Source organism: Oreochromis aureus, linkage group 20, assembly GCF_013358895.1.
Source record: "Oreochromis aureus strain Israel breed Guangdong linkage group 20, ZZ_aureus, whole genome shotgun sequence".
NCBI classification, from domain to species: domain Eukaryota; kingdom Metazoa; phylum Chordata; class Actinopteri; order Cichliformes; family Cichlidae; genus Oreochromis; species Oreochromis aureus.
This window is the reverse complement of record NC_052961.1, coordinates 20,799,636-20,823,057: the sequence shown is the minus strand read 5'-3', so window position 1 is coordinate 20,823,057 and position 23,422 is coordinate 20,799,636. Positions and strand designations below refer to the sequence as shown.

At 39.3% G+C, this 23,422-nt stretch overlaps 1 protein-coding gene across 2 annotated transcripts; it reads left to right on the top strand.

Moving 5' to 3' along the window:
• The first annotated feature begins 1,202 nt into the window (after nt 1-1,202).
• Nucleotides 1,203-22,212, top strand: atf7a (activating transcription factor 7a). Of its 2 annotated transcripts, XM_031746914.2 has the most exons (12): nt 1,203-1,261; nt 7,857-7,928; nt 11,420-11,516; nt 11,720-11,832; nt 12,263-12,427; nt 12,611-12,759; nt 14,328-14,421; nt 14,524-14,643; nt 15,646-15,789; nt 17,719-17,907; nt 18,367-18,472; nt 19,181-22,212. In XM_031746914.2, the coding sequence occupies exons 2-12, from the start codon at nt 7,881-7,883 to the stop codon at nt 19,411-19,413; spliced, it is 1,458 nt and encodes a 485-aa protein (XP_031602774.1). In that variant the 5' UTR covers nt 1,203-1,261; nt 7,857-7,880; the 3' UTR covers nt 19,414-22,212. The 2 variants fall into 2 exon arrangements, with proteins under 2 accessions (XP_031602774.1, XP_039460665.1); XM_039604731.1 differs by lacking the exons at nt 11,420-11,516; nt 11,720-11,832.
• The last annotated feature ends 1,210 nt before the right edge of the window (nt 22,213-23,422 follow it).

Here is a 23,422-nt window from a genome sequence, read left to right as displayed (position 1 = left end):
ATGAATAATAAAAAATAAGAGTTTTAGTACACATATTGGAGTGGATCACAGCTGCTACAGCGAGCAGTTCAGAGGAAACGGATAATATTCAATTCTCAGATTATCCATTGGGGGTCCCTCTAGCCCTGTCTGTAAGTCACCAGCTTGTAAGACTGCTTTTGAAGTAAATGTGACACTTCTATATCGGAGGAAACATGTATTGTTAAGCAACACTGGCTGTAGATTACATCAGCCAGTTTATCTGAATACATTTTTGAATGCATTTTTCAAATGTATAAGAAGAGCTACATTTACATGATCACAAGTTCAGGCATATTCATTTGTGATTTTTTTAACCAGCTACTTGGGGATTGTACCTTTACAAAGGGATAAGTTGAGAATATCAGGTAGTAAACCAAATTAAGAGGGGAAAGACCCCACTGTTGACAGCTGTGACATAACATGTAACAAAACTTCAGTCAGTGACTTGAAAAAAAGAAGATATCATGAAACTAATAACCATATGCACCACAAGTATCATCATTTTAATGTTTTTTGAATCACACAGGTGCACAGTCAGTAACTTTTTAAATTAATGACATGTTGATGATATCAGACAAATGAGACATATCTTACAAATTTAAGTGACAGTTCAAGCGTCCATAAAGCTTCTACTTACAATGTACAGTACTTAAAAGGATGTGTTATATTTGCAAAAGTTTATTGTTCAAAAACCCATCAAATTTATACAGTTATGAGGGGAATTCTTACCAACTTCCCCTTAGCCAAATTTACCTCTTTTCACAAGTCATTTACAACTAATATCTTAATTGCTGCATTTGCATCCACTGTATAGGTGGACTTGAGGTCAATGTTTCTCTGTTTAAGCTTTAATAAATGACACACAAAACATAAAGACTGTTTTTCCGTCTAGTCATCCTATGCTTAAAGATCATACAAAGGCTGGGGGGATACAGACACAGAAATAGCAGCAAGAAAGAAAAATAAGTGTAAGGGTTACAATTTCTGATGAGTCAGAAAAATGTTCAAAAATGAAGATTCGTTTCATCATTAAACTGTAGAAAATTTGGGTTGAATTTATATACACAGAACTTTCAATATGATTAAATTAAAAATAAATAAATGTAGGAGCTTTCTGATACATTTCTTTACATGTGGCCAGGCAGGGATAGCTTGTACGAAATCTCGCGATAAGTCCGCGTCAAGGGGAGTGTCAAATTCCAAGAGAGAGGAGAGGGGAGTCAGAGAGAGGGGCGCGAGGGTGAGTTTGTAAACACTTTATTAACCTTTAAATTCACCATAGATTAGTCGAGTATAGTAAATGATTACAATGTCGCGCTCGACACGACACTTTTCAGTGTTTGTTGACGTTAAAACGACACGTCTATGTAGTTGTCAAAACTGTTGTGGGAGCTACAACGTTTCATTCGGACCCACTGTGTCTCGCTTTGCACTCAAGTGTCACTCCGCCAACCAACTAAGTGCTAGCCTTTTCAGCTTTTGTTATTCTAAATACCCGAAGTGTACTTTGAAATACAGCAATTCACGTCGGATGTTATTAAATTGATTTTAATATATGTCTGTTGTCATGGCAGAAAGTGGTAGCAAGTACTGCTATCACTCACTTTTTAAGTGTGCGCTCGGCCTGTTGTTAACGCTAGCCACATTAGCTAGCCATTAGTTTTGCGTTGATAGGAAAAAAAAGTTGATTTCGACATTTTAGCCAATCAGATTCAGCTGTCCGATGTTATTGACAGGGTTTAAACCTATGAGTGCCTTAGAAGTCGCTAACTGACGCTCTCGTGGCCAATTGCTGAACAGTATAGGCGGCATTGTTACGGGAAAAGGCTGGGCTTATGTACCCGTACGTAGCCAGAGGTAATGGAGGCTAAAAAAGACAAACCTTTTCGACACAGTCAGCGGTGTCTTCACAAAGGAACTAAAGTTTGTGGAACTTTGGGAATTCAACTTGAAATTATCGTCGTTTATATGGGCGAATATGTGGAAAAAAGCGCGCTCGTGTAGTTTTTTTTGGCGGTAGGATATATTGCGATAATTTGGGTATGCAAGAAAACCTAAAAAAAAAAAAAAAAATACCAATGATATCCACAGTATTGCAATTTGAACTGCTGAACGCCCCACGATCCATGTCTCCATCCATGTCAACACCTTCCTGAGAAATGTAGGTCATGTTTTTGGCAGAGTTGTGCATCATTCCTTCACTAAGAGAAGTGTTAGAACAGAGGAAACTACACTATGTCTTGTCCAACCAAACATCTTGCATTACTCTTCAGTAATTGCATGTATTTGAAGTTGGACCCAACACAAATGTTCTTTGCAGGTTGAAAATTAAACTTTCTTTTTTTTTTTTAAAGTGTATATTGCATGCTTTTAGGTATTTCTGTTGATTAGATTAGTTAAGTAATGATTGGCTTGAAAGTGTTGTAGAGCATGAGTAAAAGCTACTGGCTACATTTTAATGTGGTCTTCTTTTTGAATTTATAGTTGTAAATCTATATTTGCTTGTTAAAGTTGCAGACCACAATCAAATCTACAAAATGTCTCTGATTTAATTTTAGGAAGCTCCCTTGAGTCCATCCTGTATTGTCCTGCATCGACAGTGATTTAGCTTTCAGGCCTTGTTGGTTATGCAGAAGTAGGAATAGGATTTCATTTGTTCCATTTACTAAATCTTGTGCTCACTTTGCTTACATAAACAAAACACTTTGGTTCTTGCACACACCCAGCCATAAACCTGGATGTCCTGTCTCAAATGCTCACGCACCTCACCTCTGATCCCATAATTATCCAAGCACATATTTGATTTGCATTTTTTTCTTTCACGGTTTCTTTTTTTATCCCTCTCCCTTCCAGCCCCCTTTAGTTATTTTTCTCTTTGTGGGGTCTCCCTACCCTCTGGCAATTTAAGCCCCAGATTCCACAGTCATGGCTGCAGTGCAAGCTATTAATACAGTTTGTTTAGTCAGTTTCCTAGCAGGCGGCATCAAACACTGGATGGCTGTGGCTGATTATAGCTGGGACTTGTTCCCTTACACCTGCTGAGTCGGAGAAATCCAAGTTAATGTTGGGACTTTGGCATCGACTCAATGAGAGAGACAGAAATGAGAACGCTCTGAGTGCTTCCATGTCACCTTGGATGAAAGGAGGTGAAAATACTTGATATCAAAACCTGTAATTAATATCAGTGATGTGCATCAGGACTGATGTAACGAGTTGACTGATTATCTTGCATGAAATTGGGGGTCTGCATGAAGTAGATATTTGAGGGTACAGGAAAACTTTAGTGAGACACTTCTGACAGTCGCAACATTAATTTAACTGTATCATTTCTACCTGTATAAATATAAATCTAGGCGGTAATTATGGATGGCTTCTTAATGTGAAGCCAAGTAAAAGATGCTGAAGAAAAGACCTTTACACATCTGTTTTAATCAGTTTAAGCAATTGGTTGGGGCAGCTATGAAAACAAATGGTGTTTTCCACCCCTGTCATCTGGAATTTATGGTGGATTTTCCACAAAATCAAATCCCACATTTCATGTTGGTGCCAGCCAGCCAAGTTAATGTCTAGCATGTCTTTAGTAAGATGTAAACTTTGAAATCTGTTCCTACTCCTGATGCCAGATGTGTCCATTTCCTCAAACAGTCCACACCCTCGGTATAACGAGCTAGATGGAGTATCTCGTTTGCAGACACGTCTGCCCAAATAGACTCAGTAGATTGGAAGTACTTTGTGAGGGGCCTTACACTGACCTGTTGCCTGCAAGAAATCAGACTTCTCTGTTTCATGGGTTCTTTGACGTGTGCAGAGAGGGGCAGCGTTTGCCTGCAAATATGATGCAGACCCCTTTTCTCATGAAGCAGAGAGACGCAACCGTTAGGTCTGTTACAAGCTAAGCTTCATGGGAGAGCGTCTTATTCCAGCGCAAGGCTTCGGTAATCACGCGCTGGCTCAGGGACTGCAGAGGGAGAGATGGAAGGAGGAAAAAATACTGACTTCAACATTGGGAAAACTTTCAGACATTTATGCCTCGCCAAAAAAATGAATAATCTGTCCCACTCAATAATGTTAAATGACATGCACAACACATGTTAGAGGTACAGCCGAGGTTGATGTGGTCAGTAACTCAGAAATAGTGAAATGCTAAACATTTTTAATTTGTCTTTTCTTTCCAGTTTGTCAAATACCTCTATGTACTAAGCAACTTTTTAATTCACAAACAAACTTTTAACAGCTCAAAAGTAATGAGACAGCGATGTTACTATACTCCTCTCAACAGATTTCTCCTCTTTGGTTTTTGGCCCCTTTCACCTGACGAGCATGGACATATCCATACTCTCCATACCTGTTGAAAATTTGTCTATGCTTTGCTGCAAACAAGATTCAAATCCTTATATCCCAGGTGAACGTGTTCTTTCATAACATCTCTGCCCTGTTGGGCCATGGACCTGAGACGTCTGGGAATGTCTCGTGCCTTCTCATTGGATGACTTTGGCGATGTGATCCCTTGGGCCGTATGGGTAGCTGTGTGGTGTGGTGTTTGCTCCTGTGCATCCCGCAGCTGCTCAATCAGCTTAGGATGTTGGAAGTTGTACTCATCAGTTTTTGCATGGTAGTGGGTGCATTGTCCTGCTGAGTGAGGAATCGGGCGAGGACGAGTGAAGTTACCATAAGGGGGGTTGTCACAAAAAAAAAAACCTGTGCTCAAAATTAATATTAAATTAAGATACTCGTTTGCAAGAGTATCAATACAAACAGTGGTGTCTTTGCATCCTCCAGCTGACACACAACTGCACGCAGCACCGTTGTAGTCAGGCCCACAGCTCCTCCCCTCACTAACAGATGAAGTAGTTATTGTCCATAATACCGTAGAACACTTTAGAAGGAATTTCAGAGGTCAGTAAAGCTCCAGTTTCAACAACATTGAAATATTAAACAGTTATCTAACCAGCACACATGGTAATGATAGCTGGTTAACTATTAGTAATTGCCCCATAGCCACATTAGTAATATGTTATCATTAACAGATGATAGTCCACTGTAGTCAGACAAAAGATGAATAATTATTGCAGGCTGAATGGGCCGCGGATGGAATATTGAGCTGTGACAGAGTGGATTACAGACACATGGAGAACTGGGCATTTTGCTGGCTTTGCAGAGCAGTTGGGGAAGCATAGTTGAACTGAGCAGAGAGTCCAGAGTGTGGAGAACTAATTGGAGCAAATAGAGAGTGAAATCTGGAGCAGTGCAGCAGAATTGGACGGGTTTCAGTCTTGAAGAGCAAAGCTGAGTATGTGAAGAGCTGCAGACTGAGGAGCAGTGTGAACTGTATTCAACATCTGCTGCCGGCAGATGTGGACCAGATGAGAAACTTGAGCTTTTTTTTTTTTTTTTTTTTAACAAATGTTTATTAAAATCTGTTTCTTGTTTTGTTGTAGCCAGCTGTGAGGTCAGTTTTAAAATCCAATCAAAGACCGGTTAAGTCTTTCACAATTTTTGTTCGCGAAGATAATTTCATTACAGATTGTGAAGGTTAAAGAAATTTAATTAAATAATCCATAAAACTAATAAAACCTTTAAATTTGATCTAAAATACTTATTTTGCTAAGTCTAACTTAACCTTTTTCAACTTAAATTTTCCCAAATTTAACTTTTTCAAGATATCACTACTTTGCCATTACTTGTGTAGTTACAGGATGCAGAAAATCTTCCCTGTTGTATTGAAAAGGGTATCGAATATTTTTCTGTGTACAAGTGTTGAGTTTGAAATTATAGTATCATGACAACTTTAGACTGCCTCAGTTCTTAGTTGGTTGGTATGTGTCACAATAACATGTATAAATGCATAATACATAAATAACAGGGGCAGCAGCAGAACGTTTTGTTGTAATGAAATAATGTATAATGTTATTCACTTTGCCTGCCAGTGGTTTTAAAGTACTGCTCAACTGGTCTGGTCTTGAAAGACCTGTGATTGGCCCATCGGCTATATTTTCTAAATATATGTTTTCTCAAGCTGGAAAACAGCAAAGGCGCAGGAGTTTTGCTCTTGCTTTTTGAATTGCAATAAACTGAAAGATAATTATGGACTGTCAGCTGATGGTAAAAACAGAGAGTCTACCCCGGCTTCAAATCTGCATTTTTTTTAAAGTAAAAGTTTAAGAGGTGAATCACAAAAGACATCCTAGGGCTTGTGTTCAATCACAAAAGTCTGACAACATTTTTGCTCAAGAGCTGGAGGACATAGAGTATAATATATACAGTATATTACGTAAATACCAGTGAGTGGCTTTATTTTTCCTTTGTCTACATGTGAGTTGTGTCTGCGTGTGTACATAACAAAGTCCTCGATGCATGATGGTAGTTGGTGTATTTTCAGTGGGACAGTGTTGTGTAATAGCTGCCAGACGTCACTCTGGGCCAGCTGAGAATGCTAAAACATTCATGTCCGTTGCCTCTACCCCCTCCCCCCTCCCCTCCAATTTCCCGATTTAAATTTAATGAGTTATTTTTCTAAACTTCCCAGTTTGTCTCCACGTGCAGTGTTGTTCAGCTGTGCAGAGCAGCGCAGGGTGGGGGTGGGTTGGTGGCATTAGAGATTGAAGCAGTATGCTTGCACAGCCTTTTTTTTTTTTTTTTTTTTTTTTTGCCACTTCAGGAGAAGAAAACAAATAAAACATGCACATATTTAACTCTCAACAACAGCATTTAATAAGAAGGTGAGAGGGATGTTGTGTATTTAGGTATTTTCAGTAGATTAAAAGGGCCAACAGTGCTGCCCACATATGCCTCTATTTTTACTTACTTACTTTACAAAATACTTGCGCTGTGTTAATAGTACACTAAAACTAAAATCCTGGGGCACATTTATTAGAAGTAAAGAAATACAAAAAGGCGTGATTATGCCCTGAAATATTTTTGAAATAATGGTTATCTTTTGATGAACTTTTTTATGTTTAATGTGCTTTTTTATAAGTCATGTTAACAACCAGCTAGCAAAAGGTAGCTACACCCTAGCAATATATACATATTGTTTAAAAAACTATACACAATTTAAACTACTTACTAATATAACATTAAACTGTGGTTAAATGGTCATGTTTCAAAAAAACTTGTTAGTTTTAGCTATGTCAAATTACCTTAAAACTCTTCATCCTGCTTCTCAGGAGCTGAACCATCCACCTTAAGATTGCAAAATTTCATAATATTTAAAATATAAGTTTCAGATGTTCATGTAGAAGTAGTAAGATGACCTGGAGAACAAATTGAAGCGAGGTCAATGGGAATGTGTCCAGTGCCAGAGATCTGTCGTGTGGAGTCACATGAAAACCTTCATAAAGTGAATGAGGACGTACTTAACCTTAGATTGCATGTGCGTGCACAGAGAAACAGCTGACTCAGAGAGCGGGAAACATTGAATGAGGGGTACAAGAAGGGGAGGGGAGGCAAGGTGGCAGAGAGGTGAGGAGAGAGTGGTAATGAGAGAAGGAGGGATTGGAAGTGAGGAAAAACGAGACAGGGAAAGAGAAGGAGACGGAGATGTCTTTGTGTAAACGCTAGCTGCCGTCCTCTCGTGTAAGCAGGCTCCTCATTGGCCAGCCCGAAGCCCCCGTGTGTGTGAAGGAAGTATCACCAGGGAAACTTCTTCTCGCTGCCACTGTGCGTGTTTTCCTCCTTGCCAGGGTTATTTTTAAATAGCATTCGGCTTCCTGCTCAGACTAAAGACTACAAGCCACAGCATCTCTGTTTTGTTGTTTTCAGGATTTTGCCAGTACACACACCAAAAAAAAAAAAAAAAAGCTGCAACAATGTTCTCTTCTTCTCCTCTACCACAGTTACATTGCAAGCTCTTTGCAAAAATGGGGGACGACCGACCTTTCGTGTGCAATGCTCCTGGATGCGGACAGGTAAGTCCTCTGTTTTCATGTCCTGCTCTCTGTGGTAGTAATCTTTGCCTTTTGTAAATGCTCAGCAAAGGTCAGTGCTGCACTTCACAGTATTGTTCTTCTCGAAGAAAACTATATGAAACCAAAAAATAAATAGACATTCTTTTTGAGAACGCGCTGGTTTTAATGTAGCGCTATATACAACAACCCTGAAAAGATACGTTCTCACTGCAAGCGTAAACTGACATATTTATGCAACACTTATAATTAACATCACACCGATGACATTCATGCTAGCATGCCGTTTGTGAGACAATGCTGTCTCCTTTTGCAATGACTCACTGGAAGCTCCAGTGAGTAATCAGAGCACCGTTATTGTTTCAACCTGTCACTGCTGACTTCTAAGCGCCTGCAGACACAGGTTTGAGCCGAGGCAGTGACTCAGCTGAGTGCCAGTAGTGCACTCACATGCCTGTTACGTGGTGTTTCGACGAGGCTTGGCTTGATATCATAGAATAGAAGAAGGGAGAAATTAAAAAGGAGTCTGTTCTTAGACTCATGATTATTCAACACAGGAAATCATCATGTCTGATGCTGTGTTCATTTGGGTGTGATATCCTTAGAGCTAGTAGTGAAATGCCTCCTGGGAATCTGAAGGAAGAAAGTGTTTATGGGTTTACGCAACATTTAGGATTCTTGGGACTTCTTCCATGCTCTGATCAGAAGAATGGGATTGTGGTTTGAACAGCAGTCATGTAAAGCAGTTGAACATGCATAGTCGATAAATAAGTGATGACGAGTTGTTTGGTAATTTTCTTTTCAGAACATCGCAGACATCTAGGGACCCTTCCTTTGTCTTTCTTTACATGTTTTTGTGATGTAAATACTCTGCATATTTCATTGGTTTGATTATTAATTTATTTTACTGCTTAAGCAACAGAGACCTAAAGAGGCAAAGTGATGTGGATGACAGTGCTGGTCTGCAGCTGTGTCACTCTCAAAGCATTGTTTTAGAGCCAAACTGTTGTATAAACAGGTGTGGGATGGTAGAGTGGTGCTAGATGTTTGGGTATGTTGTCAGTATCGCAGTGCCACCTCATTTTAGAGAACGCGTACAAGGTTATAAACAAACAGTTTTCTTTCTTTTATTTTGGTTGAATCTATGTCAGAGGGGAAGAAGAAGAAGTGAATGCAGAAGAAATGCAAAACAAAAACAATAAGAAGAAAAGAAATCACATTTGTTTGGCATCTTTTAAGAAACACAGTCACTTTACACACACTATCTGATATCACTGTGTTGGTGTTTCTATATCATGATAATTATGTTAGAATAGCATTATCCAAGAATTTGGCTAATGATTATATATTTATTCTGTTGTACGAAAAAATAAAGAAAACACTTGAAATTCTTACAATTTTTTCTGGAACAGAATTTTATATAAACAAAGAGAAAAACATTTGTCTTTTTTCCCCACATTGCAAAGCTGTGATATCACAACAACATGATCGTTCAGTCGCACTGCTGATCCTGATCTAAAGCCTGAACCATGAAATAATTGCCAGAAAATTACAATTTTTTGGAAATTGAGTGTTTATTGAACTTTCTGATGAGATAAAAAAAATAATTTGCATGTATTAGCTTTAATTTGTAGAAACTGTGTATTAAATATGATACCATTGGCTTTAAAGCGTTAAGATAATGCAGGAACCACACCAACACGGGGATATCAGATGCACTTGCTTTACACACACACACACACACACACACACACACACACACACACACACACACACACACACACACACACACACACACACACACACACACAAGTCAAAGGCATCAGTGAAATTAAAAACAACAACAACAAAAAACCAGGTGAAATTGAATAAAGTTGTCATGGTACACATGTAACAACTTCTCGCTGGTTAAGATTACAGATTTTTTTGGGGAGTCATGTTTGTGATCACTTAACTCTAATATTACTTTCTTTTAGCTCGGTTTTCATCTCTGCCTACTCCTGAGAGAAAAATGTGGCTCTGTAGCTGATAATGAATCCACTTTCTTAACAAGCTAAATTAAGTGTTTCTGCAGTTAGTGATGGAGCCACGTCATCAGATTTTTGGTAACCAGGGTTGAGGGTTTTTTTTGTTTGGTTTTTTTTTCTTAAACCAAAACAACAAAAGACAAAATCTCAGTTTAGTGCTCTGCAGGTTTCTTACCACAAGTGGTCCAGCTCACATGCCACAGCAGTTAAAACAGGAGTAATATACAAATATTGATAGACACAGGCTTGGTGTTATCTTAACAAGCAAGTAAATGGAAATACAGTCTAAAATTGGCAACAATTAAATTTCCGGTGACAAGGCATTTGATTTGACGGTTTCCACTACTCTGTGGTAGTGGTTGGTATTAAAAGCATTGAGGTTCAGTACTCTATCCTGTACATTTGCCAGCACCTTCATTATATGTTTATACATTTTCTGGCCTTTAATTGCGATTTGCTGCTAATTATTGTATCCTTTATGTCCAAATACTGTGTTAATGCTGCCCTTTTATATGCAACAGTTGTCTTCTGGGAAAGTCTGAATCATGCCCATAATAGAACAAGGATGATTGATTCCTGGCTTTGCTCAGGATTTTCCTTTTACCAAGTTAACAACAACAACAACAAAAACAGCAACAGCAGCCCCCCTATTATATGATGCCCAGTATTTATTGTGTGGGGAGGAGTAATTCTAGCTGCCATTTTCTCATACATGGAGATTAGTTGGAGATAGTTTTTCTCCACAAGATCTAGCAGCCTTGTTCAGAGGAATGAGACAGATGAGACACGTATTGGTGATGCTCCTGGTCGGGCTAAAAATAAGCCCCCCGACACTTGACTGTGTTTCCACTTCACTCTCACGACTGAACTCGCAACTGCAACACGGCGCCCTAAAATAGGCCTCAGTGAATGGTGAATAGGCTGGTGCCAGAGCCAAGATTATTCCTCCTACGTCTCTCGAGTGAATCACCTCACCACTTCTCAAAAGAAGTTCCATGTCTCTGAGGATGGCTGTTAATGGCGTCCTCTGTGCGGTCAATTTGAGCTAACGCCAGGCTACTTGTAGCTTAAGCTGCAAGCACCCAAAAGGAAGTAACAGAATTCAGACTTTCTTTTATCGTTACAGACTCACAGTTCATACTTGTGTTTTACACACTAATTCATTAGACAACACCAAGTTACGTGAGCAGCTATTTCTGCAGCTTTTGTGGTCAGTTCTGTCAATATATTGTTTTTTTCCCTCTTCCTTTATTTTTGTTTATATATACTTCTCTATCAAGTTGTTGACATTTTCACCTTTTTGTCACGTACTGGGTCCTCCATAGACTGCATGTGTTGGCCACAAAAGATTATCTATCGCTGATTTTAGCAATAGAATATACAGGATGTCTCTTCAGAACGCAGTTGCCGTTTGTTTTAGGCTAATTCAATGTTCAACGTTCACTTTCGTCTTGTTCACTTTTCCAGAGGTTTACCAATGAGGACCACTTGGCAGTACACAAACACAAACATGAGATGACGCTGAAATTCGGACCAGCCAGGACTGATTCGGTCATTATTGCAGGTACTCTCGTCCGTGTGAGACAGACGTTCATCTTCACTGTGTTTTTAAATGTCGTCCCCCAGCATTCAGATGAACAATATTTACCCTAACGTCAGTGTGCGCCAACACTAGATATCACATGGGCTTTTATATTCAGTGTAAGTGTGAACTAACGGTGGTGTTGTTACTTTGAATAGTTATATCTGCTCATTACATTTTCCTAGACCAGACACCTACTCCCACTCGTTTCCTAAAGAACTGCGAGGAGGTTGGCCTGTTCAATGAGCTGGCCAGTTCCTTTGAACAAGATGATGATGAGAAGAGGGCCAAGAACTCTGTAAGCAACACTTGTGGTTGATGATTTTATCTTCTTTTATCTCTGCGCTTGTGCATGACCGTGTGCATGACCATGTGCATTACAGTGTACAGTAACCGAAGAAATTTTCTACAGAGACTTGACATGACCGAAAAAATATCATTTTACTTCCTTCTTTCTTATCTCAAGTATTAATTCAGTCAAAAAAATTACGAACTTGAAATTCCTGCCTTGCACACAGTCTGTGTATTGTTAGCATTTCGGTTATTGCAGCAGTCTCTTTTTAAACGGTTTGGTGTTTTATTGCGCTTTATATGCGTTTCAGAGCTGGGGTTGTGGCTGTTTAGTTTATGTGATGAATGCCCACTTCCCTTTTTTTTTTCTTTTTTTAATATACTTCAGTCTATATGTAGTGTAAGCCTATTCTCTTTATCTGTAACTCATTTTTCAGCTCCCTGCTTCGAACTCTGTGGCTTTGGACATGAGCCTGCAGACGCCATCAGAAGTGAAGGTGAAACAGGAGGCACCTGTAGAAGTTGACTCTTCACCACCAGGCAGCCCTGAATCCTCATCTGGGAAGTCGGACAGCAACAGGGAGCCTATAGTTAAAGGAAAGGTACAAGAAAACCTGATAAGGGGGATTGCATAGGCGTGTAGAGAAGAGGGGAGTATCTCTAAGTGATGTTGCAAGTAATTCATGATACTCGCGGCTGCAGTGGTTACAGAAATTTATTGTGGGGTACAAATGATGTGTGACATAAAAGCCTAATTTATTTTATTTTATTTTTTTATTTTGTAGGACACACCACCCAGGAATTCAGCCCCTACCCCGACTATTGTGCGTCCAGGTTCCCTCCCACTACATTTGGGCTTTGATGCTCTTCAGCCCACCATGCCATCACCCACCTCCGTCATCACACAGGCTCCACCCTCAAATCGTACTTTGGGGTAAGTCAAGTTCCAAATCCTTTGGTTGGCCTTTGCTAACCGCTTTAAGCTAAATCTGCAACTTAAAATAAATGCTTGTCTAGCTGAAAAAACATGTTTTGCAAACAATGTGACAACATCTCATGTTCTTGCAAGTGAACCTTTAATATCAAAGATGCCATCATGTTCTTTCTTTCGTTCTTTTTTTTGTGGGCCCGACGGGTCAGCCATAGTGAAAACCAACCAAAAGCTGTGCTCTACTGACAAAAAATTATGCCAGTTTTGATCTTGTGAAATAGGATGTAAAGTTTTGCGACAGTATTCATGATTAATAAAAAAGATATGCCGCTTTAAAAGGAACTATTGAATTTGTTTTTCCTGTTACAGACACTACAAAATAGGTGTCAGAATTACCAGCTGTTGCAGTTTTCCCTTGTAATCACACATTTCTTTATATTCATATACAGATATGTAGATGTGTAGAATGTCAATTACTGTACGGGCAACTATAGCCTGCAACATGCAGCACAAAACCCAAGCCTGCAACACGATTCTTCCTTATGTCTGCAGCAATATTATATCCATAGGATCTATAGCAATTATAAATAGAAAATCTGATAAAGTAATGTTTATATTTGCTGTTGCATCAGTCAAGTTATGCACTATTACGGACGCTGCACGGTGTTTCAGACAAAAGTCGACAACTTCACACATTTGTGAAAAATAGCTGCAGAGAGGGTAAAAATCCCTTGCTTGTCACACTCAAGGTTTCGAAGGAAGTCGTAATATAAGTCTTAACTTTTTATCTTTTTTTTTTGGACATGTAAAATGTGAAAAAGCACTAAACTGGTTAAAAACTGGTATTAGAGGGAATGCATATATGTTAAATCATAATTTGGAGAGTGTTTGCATTCAAATATATTTGTGTTTTGACAGAATTGGTGATTCAAGCTAAGATCAAACTATTTGGCGTCATCAATATCAGAGCTAGTATAGTTTTGTATTTTCTTTTCTTTCCATTTTGATGTTTTGTTTTTCCATTCGGTTTAGTTTCAGTTTGTTTCCACACTGGGTTTTCTTGTCACAGTTTCGTTTCTATTCTTTGAAAATGTTTAGTTTTAGTCTACTTTGTATAATTTTTCATTTTTTAGTAGATGGATTAATAGATATTATAATAATAAAACAAAACTATACAAAGTCTCAGTAAACATGACCTATAGTGCTTCATCAGGGAGGTTGTAATAGTTTTTTTTTTTTTTTTTTTGCCAAACTAGCAAACAGTAAAACTATGTTTCAGTTTGAGCTTAGTTTAAATATTCGTATTTATTTTTCAAGTTTAGTTTTCAAATTGTATTTTTTACTGGATTATAATATTGTGTTACACACGTGAACCCAGTTTCGTCATTTGATTGTAGCTGACTCTGAGAGGAAAAAAAATACAATTTAGTTCATGAATCTACAAAATATTTTCTCATCATTAAGTGATGGACTGCATGTTCTATTTCTTAAAAAGCATAATTTAAAATTAATTAACAAACACAAGAGTGAATCTCCTGTTCTTATTTGTCCTCTGCTGTCTGTCTCTCCAGTTCACCGACCAGCCATTACCCTATGATGATGCTTCCTTCTGGTCAGGCTGTGCCTGTGCTGCCTGGTCCTGTTCAGATGCCTTCTGTCATTAATGTAAGGCACACTAACAGTCTAAGTATGTTGTAACTTAACTTTATAACTTAGGTTAAAACTAAACCAACTTCTATGCATTTGTGCCTCATATTTGATCTCCAGCTGGCTCGACCCATGTGCATGGTACCCAACATTCCTGGGATCCCTGGTCCTCCTCTGGGAGGCAGCAGCAGCGGCTCCAACTCCCCCTCTGGCTACAGCATCCACTCAGAGGCCAAGATGGTCAGCACTAGATTAGCTCTCTATTTTTATCTATTTATCTGTTCTTTTTGTCTCCATCTTCACCCTCCAGCCTTCCGCTGCACAGGCTTAGGTCCTTCGTCATATGATCTTTTACTGTGGTTGCTTGTTTATGTAACCCTTTCACCTGACAACACAATTTGCACTCAATTTATGATAGTGCAATGCACACACAGAGATTCATGCACAGTTTCCACCTTGTAGCTGTGTCCCAGATAAAACAGAGAGTGCAGTCATTGTTCATGGTATTTAAAACATATAAAGTATCCCCTTTAGCACATTCCTCTGTTTACCCTAGGCCCTCACTCCTTCAGTCGTAAGAAGATGATCATCAGTGTAATTAAAGACTAATTTTTGTTTGGGTTTTTTGTTTTTATTTGGGGTTGGGGGGTTTTTCGGGCTGATGTGCAGAATCTTTCTGTTCATGGCTCTCCTAATACAATATGATCATTATCAAGAGGTTGCTGTATATGTATAACATTTGACCGCTTGTGTACCTTCAGGGCTGCAGTCATTTCTTTTTTTAAATCATCACTGTGAGCTGAATTATTCACAATTTAAATCAAACATGATCAAAATCCAGCAACATCATCCGAAAACTGCCGCAGGAACATATAAAGCCCCCAGATCTGAATGAAGGAGGTCACATGAATCTGTTGCTGAAGACAGTTCAGAGAGAGCACATCTGTAAATGATCTCCTCGGAGAGAATCAGGCTTCTCCAGTAGTGTGATCAACAACTTTAAAACATGCCAAAGATGGGTAACTAATGTCTTGTCCAGGTTGTTATTGCAAAGTGTGAATCAGTTAATGTTGACCCGGCACAGTGAAATTATATAAATGCTGTTGGGACTGATTCAGACATGCTTTCTATGACTTGTAGATTTCTACAAAGTTACAATGAAGTTTTTCATGATTGTTTTCTTTTGTTTTTTTAATTCCTCTGGCTGTTATTGATGTTGCTTATTTGACTGTTGGTCTGTAGCGTCTGAAGGCTGCGCTGCAAAGCCCATCAGGACAGAGTATGGGGATCATGGCCATGGGCAGCAGCCCCATGGTACCTCAGAAGGCAGAACAGAGTCAGCTGCTTGTCCAGCAGCCAGACGCACCATCACCTGCACAACCTCAGGTACTCTATGTTAAGTATAAATTCCTGACTGTAACATGCTTTTTTTCATCCATACAAAATATGCTTTAAACTTGGATTAAAGATGATCACATCTAAGTCATCTAAACTTTCTTTATTATACAGTGGCTTGCAAAAGTATTCGGCCCCCTTGAACTTTTCCACATTTTGTCACATTACAGCCACAAACATGAATCAATTTTATTGGAATTCCACATGAAAGACCAATACAAAGTGGTGTACACGTGAGAAGTGGAACGAAAATCATACATGATTCCAAACATTTTTCACAAATAAATAACTGAAAAGTGGGGTGTGCGTAATTATTCAGCCCCCTGAGTCAATACTTTGTAGAACCACCTTTTGCTGCAATTACAGCTTCCAGTCTTTTAGGGTATGTCTCTACCAGCTTTGCATATCGAGAGATTGAAATCCTTGCCCATTCTTCTTTGCAAAACGGCTCAAGCTCAGTCAGATTAGATGGACAGCGTTTGTGAACAGCAGTTTTCAGATCTTGCCACAGATTCTCGATTGGATTTAGACACCAGACAGGTCAGGGATAAAGTTATTGAGAAATTTAAAGCAGGCTTAGGCTACAAAAAGATTTCCCAAGCCTTGAACATCCCACGGAGCACTGTTCAAGCGATCATTCAGAAATGGAAGGAGTATGGCACAACTGTAAACCTACCAAGACAAGGCCGTCCACCTAAACTCACAGGCCGAACAAGGAGAGCGCTGATCAGAAATGCAGCCAAGAGGCCCATGGTGACTCTGGACGAGCTGCAGAGATCTACAGCTCAGGTGGGGAATCTGTCCATAGGACAACTATTAGTCGTGCACTGCACAAAGTTGGCCTTTATGGAAGAGTGGCAAGAAGAAAGCCATTGTTAACAGAAAACCATAAGAAGTCCCGTTTGGAGTTTGCCACAAGCCATGTGGGGGACACAGCAAACATGTGGAAGAAGATGCTCTGGTCAGATGAAACCAAAATAGAACTTTTTGGCCAAAATGCAAAACGCTCTGTGTGGCGGAAAACTAACACTGCACATCACTCTGAACACACCATCCCCACTGTCAAATATGGTGGTGGCAGCATCATGCTCTGGGGTGCTTCTCTTCAGCAGGGACAGGAAGCTGGTCAGAGTTGATGGGAAGATGGATGGAGCCAAATACAGGGCAATCTTGGAAGAAAACCTCTTGGAGTCTGCAAAAGACTTGAGACTGGGGCGGAGGTTCACCTTTCAGCAGGACAACGACCCTAAACATAAAGCCAGGGCAACAATGGAATGGTTTAAAACAAAACATATCCATGTGTTAGAATGGCCCAGTCAAAGTCCAGATCTAAATCCAATCGAGAATCTGTGGCAAGATCTGAAAACTGCTGTTCACAAACACTGTCCATCTAATCTGACTGAGCTGGAGCTGTTTTGCAAAGAAGAATGGGCAAGGACTAGATGTGCAAAGCTGGTAGAGACATACCCTAAAAGACTGGCAGCTGTAATTGCAGCAAAAGGTGGTTCTACAAAGTATTGACTCAGGGGGCTGAATAATTACGCACACCCCACTTTTCAGTTATTTATTTGTGAAAAATGTTTGGAATCATGTGTGATTTTCGTTCCACTTCTCACGTGTACACCACTTTGTATTGGTCTTTCATGTGGAATTCCAATAAAATTGATTTATGTTTGTGGCTGTAATGTGACAAAATGTGGAAAAGTTCAAGGGGGCCGAATACTTTTGCAAGCCACTGTATATCACATCACCTGTTTTAGTTAACAGAAAATTGGGGATGTTCTTGTTGTGCCGAGATGACTCTGGTGTGTGCTGGCTAAAATGAAACTGTGACTCATACTTCCCTTTTCTCGTCTTTCTTCCACTCATCTCGTCTGTCTGTGCGTTTCCTTCTGACCTTTACCCTGCTTCTCCCTCCAGGTATCTCCAGCACAGCCTACAGGTGGGCGTCGACGGCGGACGACAGACGATGACCCCGACGAACGAAGGCAGCGTTTCCTCGAGAGGAACCGGGCAGCAGCATCCCGTTGCAGACAGAAACGCAAACTGTGGGTCAACTCCCTAGAGAAGAAAGCCGAGGAGCTCAGCACTTTGAACGTCTCACTGTCGGTGAGTGGGCCTCCAGTGGGTGGATGCTGGTGATGGGGCTTCTAACTACTTGTAAAAGTTTGAGAGGTGGATTCCAGATAAGATAAATGAGTTCGCATTAGTATTGAGTAAATTTTTTACAAATGAACATAGCTGATAGATTTGAAACAATGGAAACCACTACATCTTGTTTCATATCTTTATTTTGTCAAGTGGAAACTTTAGGTAATATTTATACCTTACGCCTTGTGGGAAATGTACGCTGCTCTGCAGTGGAAGCAAAACCATTTCAACATTAGATTTTTTTCTACCGGAAAATCCATTAGGGAAGAAAAATATGGGAAGTCTGTATTTTAAATTACATAACCAAGCATTACTAGTTTGGTTTTTTTTCCTCATTGGTTTGGGAAGTGCACTGTAATTTCTGAAATGTAGTATTGTAGTACTAATCAGTCTGATTTTTTTTTCCCATCCTCTCAGAATGAAGTGTCTCTGTTGCGTAATGAGGTGGCTCATTTAAAGCAGCTGCTGCTGGCCCACAAGGACTGTCCTGTAACCACCTTACAAAAGAAGACTGCCTACTTAGGTGAGCCCTGCACAGCTATGCCCTGTTATTCACACGGTGCTATTTAAAGTTAGAGGAAACTTGAGTCTGAATTGCATGTCTTAGATATGTAGAAATATAGTTGATGTATTGCGCAAAGCATAAAGAGCTAAAATGAAATTGGAACCTCAAAGTCGCTCTCACATTTTAATCGAAACACACGGCTTTGCTGTGTAGCTCTCTACTTGTGATTGCAAGAAGACATGAGCAGGCCTAGGTTACAATGTAGCCATGCTGCTGTGGCTTCATGTGAGCTGTAGTTTTCTTCAGTGCCCACAAAGCAATTGTAATTTTGTTGAAATAATTAGGGTTCAGTTTGTTATGGCAACGGCCACAGTGGATGGTAATGTGTTTAAAAATAATTAATAGAGTTGGATAAAAAAGCAACATTTGCAATTTAGATTAATTCACGATATTGCTAAGGGCTGATGGTAACATTAAAATAATAAAACAAGAACTATAATTAAGTAGCAAAATCTTTGTTCCAGTACTTCTCGTTTTATTTATAATTTTTTTTGGGTGCATTTCCTAGATTTTGGACGGGATAAAGTTACTGAATATAGCTTGATTTTCACTCGAATAAAAATTAACATAATGTCCAAAGATTTTCAGCAATGAAAACTGTGGAATGTGCTCAATATAAATGAGATAAATATCTTTGCCTGTGTACCTTTTTATTTTTCTGTATAGCTGCAGAAGAGAGCATGAAAGACACGTCAGAGCCTACAGGTTCCCCTGCCCCGGTGATTCAGCACAGCTCTTTGGCGCCCAGCCCTTCTACGGGGCAAAACGGCCTGAGCTCAAGGGCAGCAGCTGAGGCTATGGCCATGTCAGTGCTGGCAGGAATGGGCCAGCAGCAGAGAGCTGAGAGCGGACCCTCTCACATTATCATGGCTGCACAGTCTCAATCTGCTGCCAGATGATGAGCGATGCCACCAAGGCCCACACTTGGCTCATCACCCAGGGTAGAAAAGACTCCCACCTCCCAGGTTCCCTCATCTTTAAATTCAGAATTTCACATCTTCTCCTCTGCCTCCCCTCCCCTCTGTGGTCTTTCTAACCCTCCTGGGGAGCCATCTTGCTGGGGCCTGGAGCTCATCAGCAGCCTTCTGGGAAAGGACTGAGACTTTTAAGAGAGCTTCCTGTTAACTTTGCCATAGACTACAGGGGCTGGACTCCAATACCCCCTCCCCCCTGTTTCCTCCTGTGCGTCCCTGCTCAACTGTCCTCAACTTCAGTAATAAGGACTCTTCACTGGACTGTATGACTGCATCAAGTATACTGCCATAATGATCTTCCCACGTGGACACGTGCCGCACAGGTGTTTCGTAAACATATATTTTCTTTTTTGGATCAAATCCGATATTAAACAGCACACAGGGCTCTACACTTTTTCCAGCAGGGAACAGTGCCTTGCTCTCCTCGTCACTTTAGCCTTGCACACACACCCACACATGCCATCACAGAATGCCTCCCTATACATCCTCAGCTCCAAAGATGCGGTAGTTGTCTAGAATTCTCTGACTCACATCTCAATTATTCACTCAGACCTTTAGTAAATGGTTCTCAGCCTCAACACGATCTCAACCTGGACCCAAAAACCTTACCTCATGTACACCCCTTTATGATAAAGTGTATTAACTGTGTGTGTGTGATTGTATATTTATGTACATCAGAACATAGCAGTTTGCCTACTCCTGATCTGATGCATTATTAGCTAGATTGTTAGCATGTGACTTTTCTAATAGGGTGTTATGTTTTTGATACAGTATGTGCAGCTATATTTCTTTTAACTAATTGGCACATCCTCCCAGATTGACCCATGTAACCAAAAATATGTTAGATTGCGATTTAAAAATAAGTTTGTTGGAGCAGATTTTTTTTTTTTTTTTTTTCTGACCTGAAGGGAATTGAACTTTTTCCACCTTTTCATATTTCCTGAAACAGGCAGGTGGTTTATTGGTATGTAAATGGATGGCTTTTTCCATTTTTACATGTAACTGTTCTGGTGACTGTGTTTTCTCCGTGTGTGGGCCCTGCTGGACTTACTGTAACTGTTATTTTCACACTTCTCAGGATGGTTGCACATCCTTTGCTGCTCGTTTGAAAATGCGATGAACCCCTCGTTCTGTGTGCTCTCTACCAAACCGAAACTAAGCCATAATGGATCTCTCCAAAGACTATCTGGTACTTGTCCTGGGACAGAAGTGAATACCCTGACTGTTATTTTGTGATTCAGAGGTTGCAGTGGCACTATGACAGTATATCACTGCTTGTAACTTGCACTTACACACAGTCTTTCACACAGTGTTTGATCATTTTGCCTTAAGATCACATTTGTGCCTCCGATATCCCCCTCACATAAATATATACAGATTTGCTTGTATGGGGGGAAAAAACAGCTCTAGAGAAATTATATTAGTCAGTATATAAATTGGGAAAAAATGAACATCAGTAAATATAACATTTAATTAATAAACAAAGCTTTTTGAGGCCTTTAAGTACATAAAAAGTGTCTTTTAAGAATATTGTTAAAATATTGAAGTACTTGTCTGTCATCTGGTGGAGAGACAGAGCAAAGACATCTCCAGTGGTCAAAGCTTTAAGGGCAGAAGACGAGCTGTCTTGTGACTGTTTCTGAAAGGCTCCAGTTCTTTTTACAATGTCCCCCAGATGTTTTATCCAGATATCGATATATTTTTACATGAATGCTCAAAGTGGTTTGCTTTTTTTCCCCTGTCCCTCTTTTGCCCTCTTTCTTAATATTTTTGCGAGATATGATATTTCAGAAACAGGATATGACTTATTAACATAAGGACATTTATGCACTAAAGTAATGCAGGTTAACTATTGCTTTGTATTTCTGTTCAATTTACATTTTTTTTTGCTTTATCCTTTTTTTTTTTTTCAGAGATATCAGAATGTTTTTTTGTTTGTTTTTTGTTTTTTAATGATGGTTTTCTGTTATCTGTACTGTATACACGAATGGGAATTTGCTGAGCAACTTTAATACCTTTTCCCTTTTGACTGAACCTCTCCTCCTACAGTCCCAATGGCGACCCCGGCAATTTGTGTAATTTGCTGGCAGTCAAATAGACGATTGTTCATTTGAAATGAAAATTCAAACTGCATTTAGCTTTTATGTTTTCTTATATTCTTTTGTTGCGTGCTGTCTTTAGCACCACACACTCTTCGTCATAATGCTTCTGATTGTGCTGATGAATATAGAGACTAATTTCTTTAACACAACGATTTGTGTTTTTGTTGGTTTGTTTTCTCAACAGAAAAATGGACTTGTGCTTTTTGTTTTTGTTCTTTTTTTTTAATAGAAATTTTACCCCCTCTTTTTCTTTTCTTCTTCTTTTTTTTTTTAATACCTTTTAACAATCGGTCGTGTCTTTTGAGCTTCCTTGTCTAACTTATTGTTTTAATTGGTCAAATAACAATAATCTTTACAGTCTTTTGCCTGTTAACGATGGGCCAGACTTGTTCTAAACATAGCAATTTAGTGGGAAATACAGTAATGTGAAAATTACACATAGTGTATTGATGGTTTTTCACACTCCCTTTGTTGGACTGATGATTTCTAAAATTGTCCTTGTATTGTACATATCTGTACTATATGAATATATTTACTTTTCCATGCATGTCCAAGAGGAATACCATGAACACTTACAGTGCTGCAGTTTTAATTAAAGAAACTACATCATAATGAGCATTTATACTGTTTTATCTGTGTTCAGTTATCATATCAAAAACATGTTTTCTATTGTAATGTAAGGATTAATATGAATGATTAAAGTAGAGACTTAGTTTAATTAAAAAAGGGATATGAAAGGAAACGATGTATACAAAGGCATTGAATAATACTCTTTCAAGTACTTCTACAATATTGTGCAAAGATTTTGAGCCACGCCTCATTTTTTAAATATTGTGCTTGGAAAATGAGAAATTGATGCATGGATTTATTGAAGCATGCAGACATATGTGGATCTTTAAGGCAAAAAAACAACAACAAAAAACAGAGTTTGTACAATTCTAATGAGCTTGAAAGTCAATATTTGGTATGACCACTTTTATTCTTCAACACAGTGTGAACTCTGACATAAGATTCCCTGTTATTTCTTTAAGTAATCTTCAGGATTAATTCTCCAGGCTTCTTGAAGGACATTCAAAGCTCTTCTTTGGCTGATGGCTGCCTTTAGATGATCCCACACTGCTTCAATAATGTTGAGGTCTGGACTCCGAGGAGGCCAATCCATGACTGACAGTGTCTCACATTTCCCTTTCTTAAGCATGACTTCTTGACAGCCAGCCTTCCACTGAGACTATTTTTGATGAGGCTTCAGCAAACAGTTTTTTTACGTACATGGATTTTAGACACTTTTCATATGTATTAGATATTTTTTATCTAAACCGTTTGTACCTATCTACTTTTGTCCTGCACTTGTCCAATTTCTGTCCTTTACTTGCACTAGTGTGCAAAAGTGTTTACCCCCTTCCCAATTTCCTACTTTGTTGTATGTTTGTCACACTTAAATGTTTCAGATCTTCAAACAGATTTAAATATGACGCAATTAAACACAAAATGCAGTTTCTAAATGAAGGTGTTTATTATTAAGGGGAAAATAAAATTCAAACCTGCATGGCCCTGTGTGAAAAGGTGATTTCCCCCTAAACCTAATAACTGGTTGGGTCACCCTTAGCAGCAACCAGTGTGCAATCAAGAATTTGCGATAACTGGCAATGAGTTGGTTCGCTCATCTTTGCACAATTGTTGTAACTCAGCCATGTTAGAGGAATTTTAAGCATGAACCGACTTTTTAAGGTCATGCCACAGCATCTCAATCGGATTCAGGTCAGGACTTTGACTTGGCCATTTCGTTTTGCTTGAGCCATTCAGAGGTGGACCTGGTGATTGTTTTGGATCAC

Coding starts and splice junctions, on each gene's coding strand:
- atf7a (XM_031746914.2), top strand. CDS start 7,881: ATGGGGGACGACCGACCTTTCGTGTGCAATGCTCCTGGATGCGGACAG. Junction 7,929..11,419: donor ATGCTCCTGGATGCGGACAG/GTAAGTCCTCTG, acceptor TCACTTTTCCAG/AGGTTTACCAATGAGGACCA. Junction 12,760..14,327: donor CCCTCAAATCGTACTTTGGG/GTAAGTCAAGTT, acceptor CTGTCTCTCCAG/TTCACCGACCAGCCATTACC.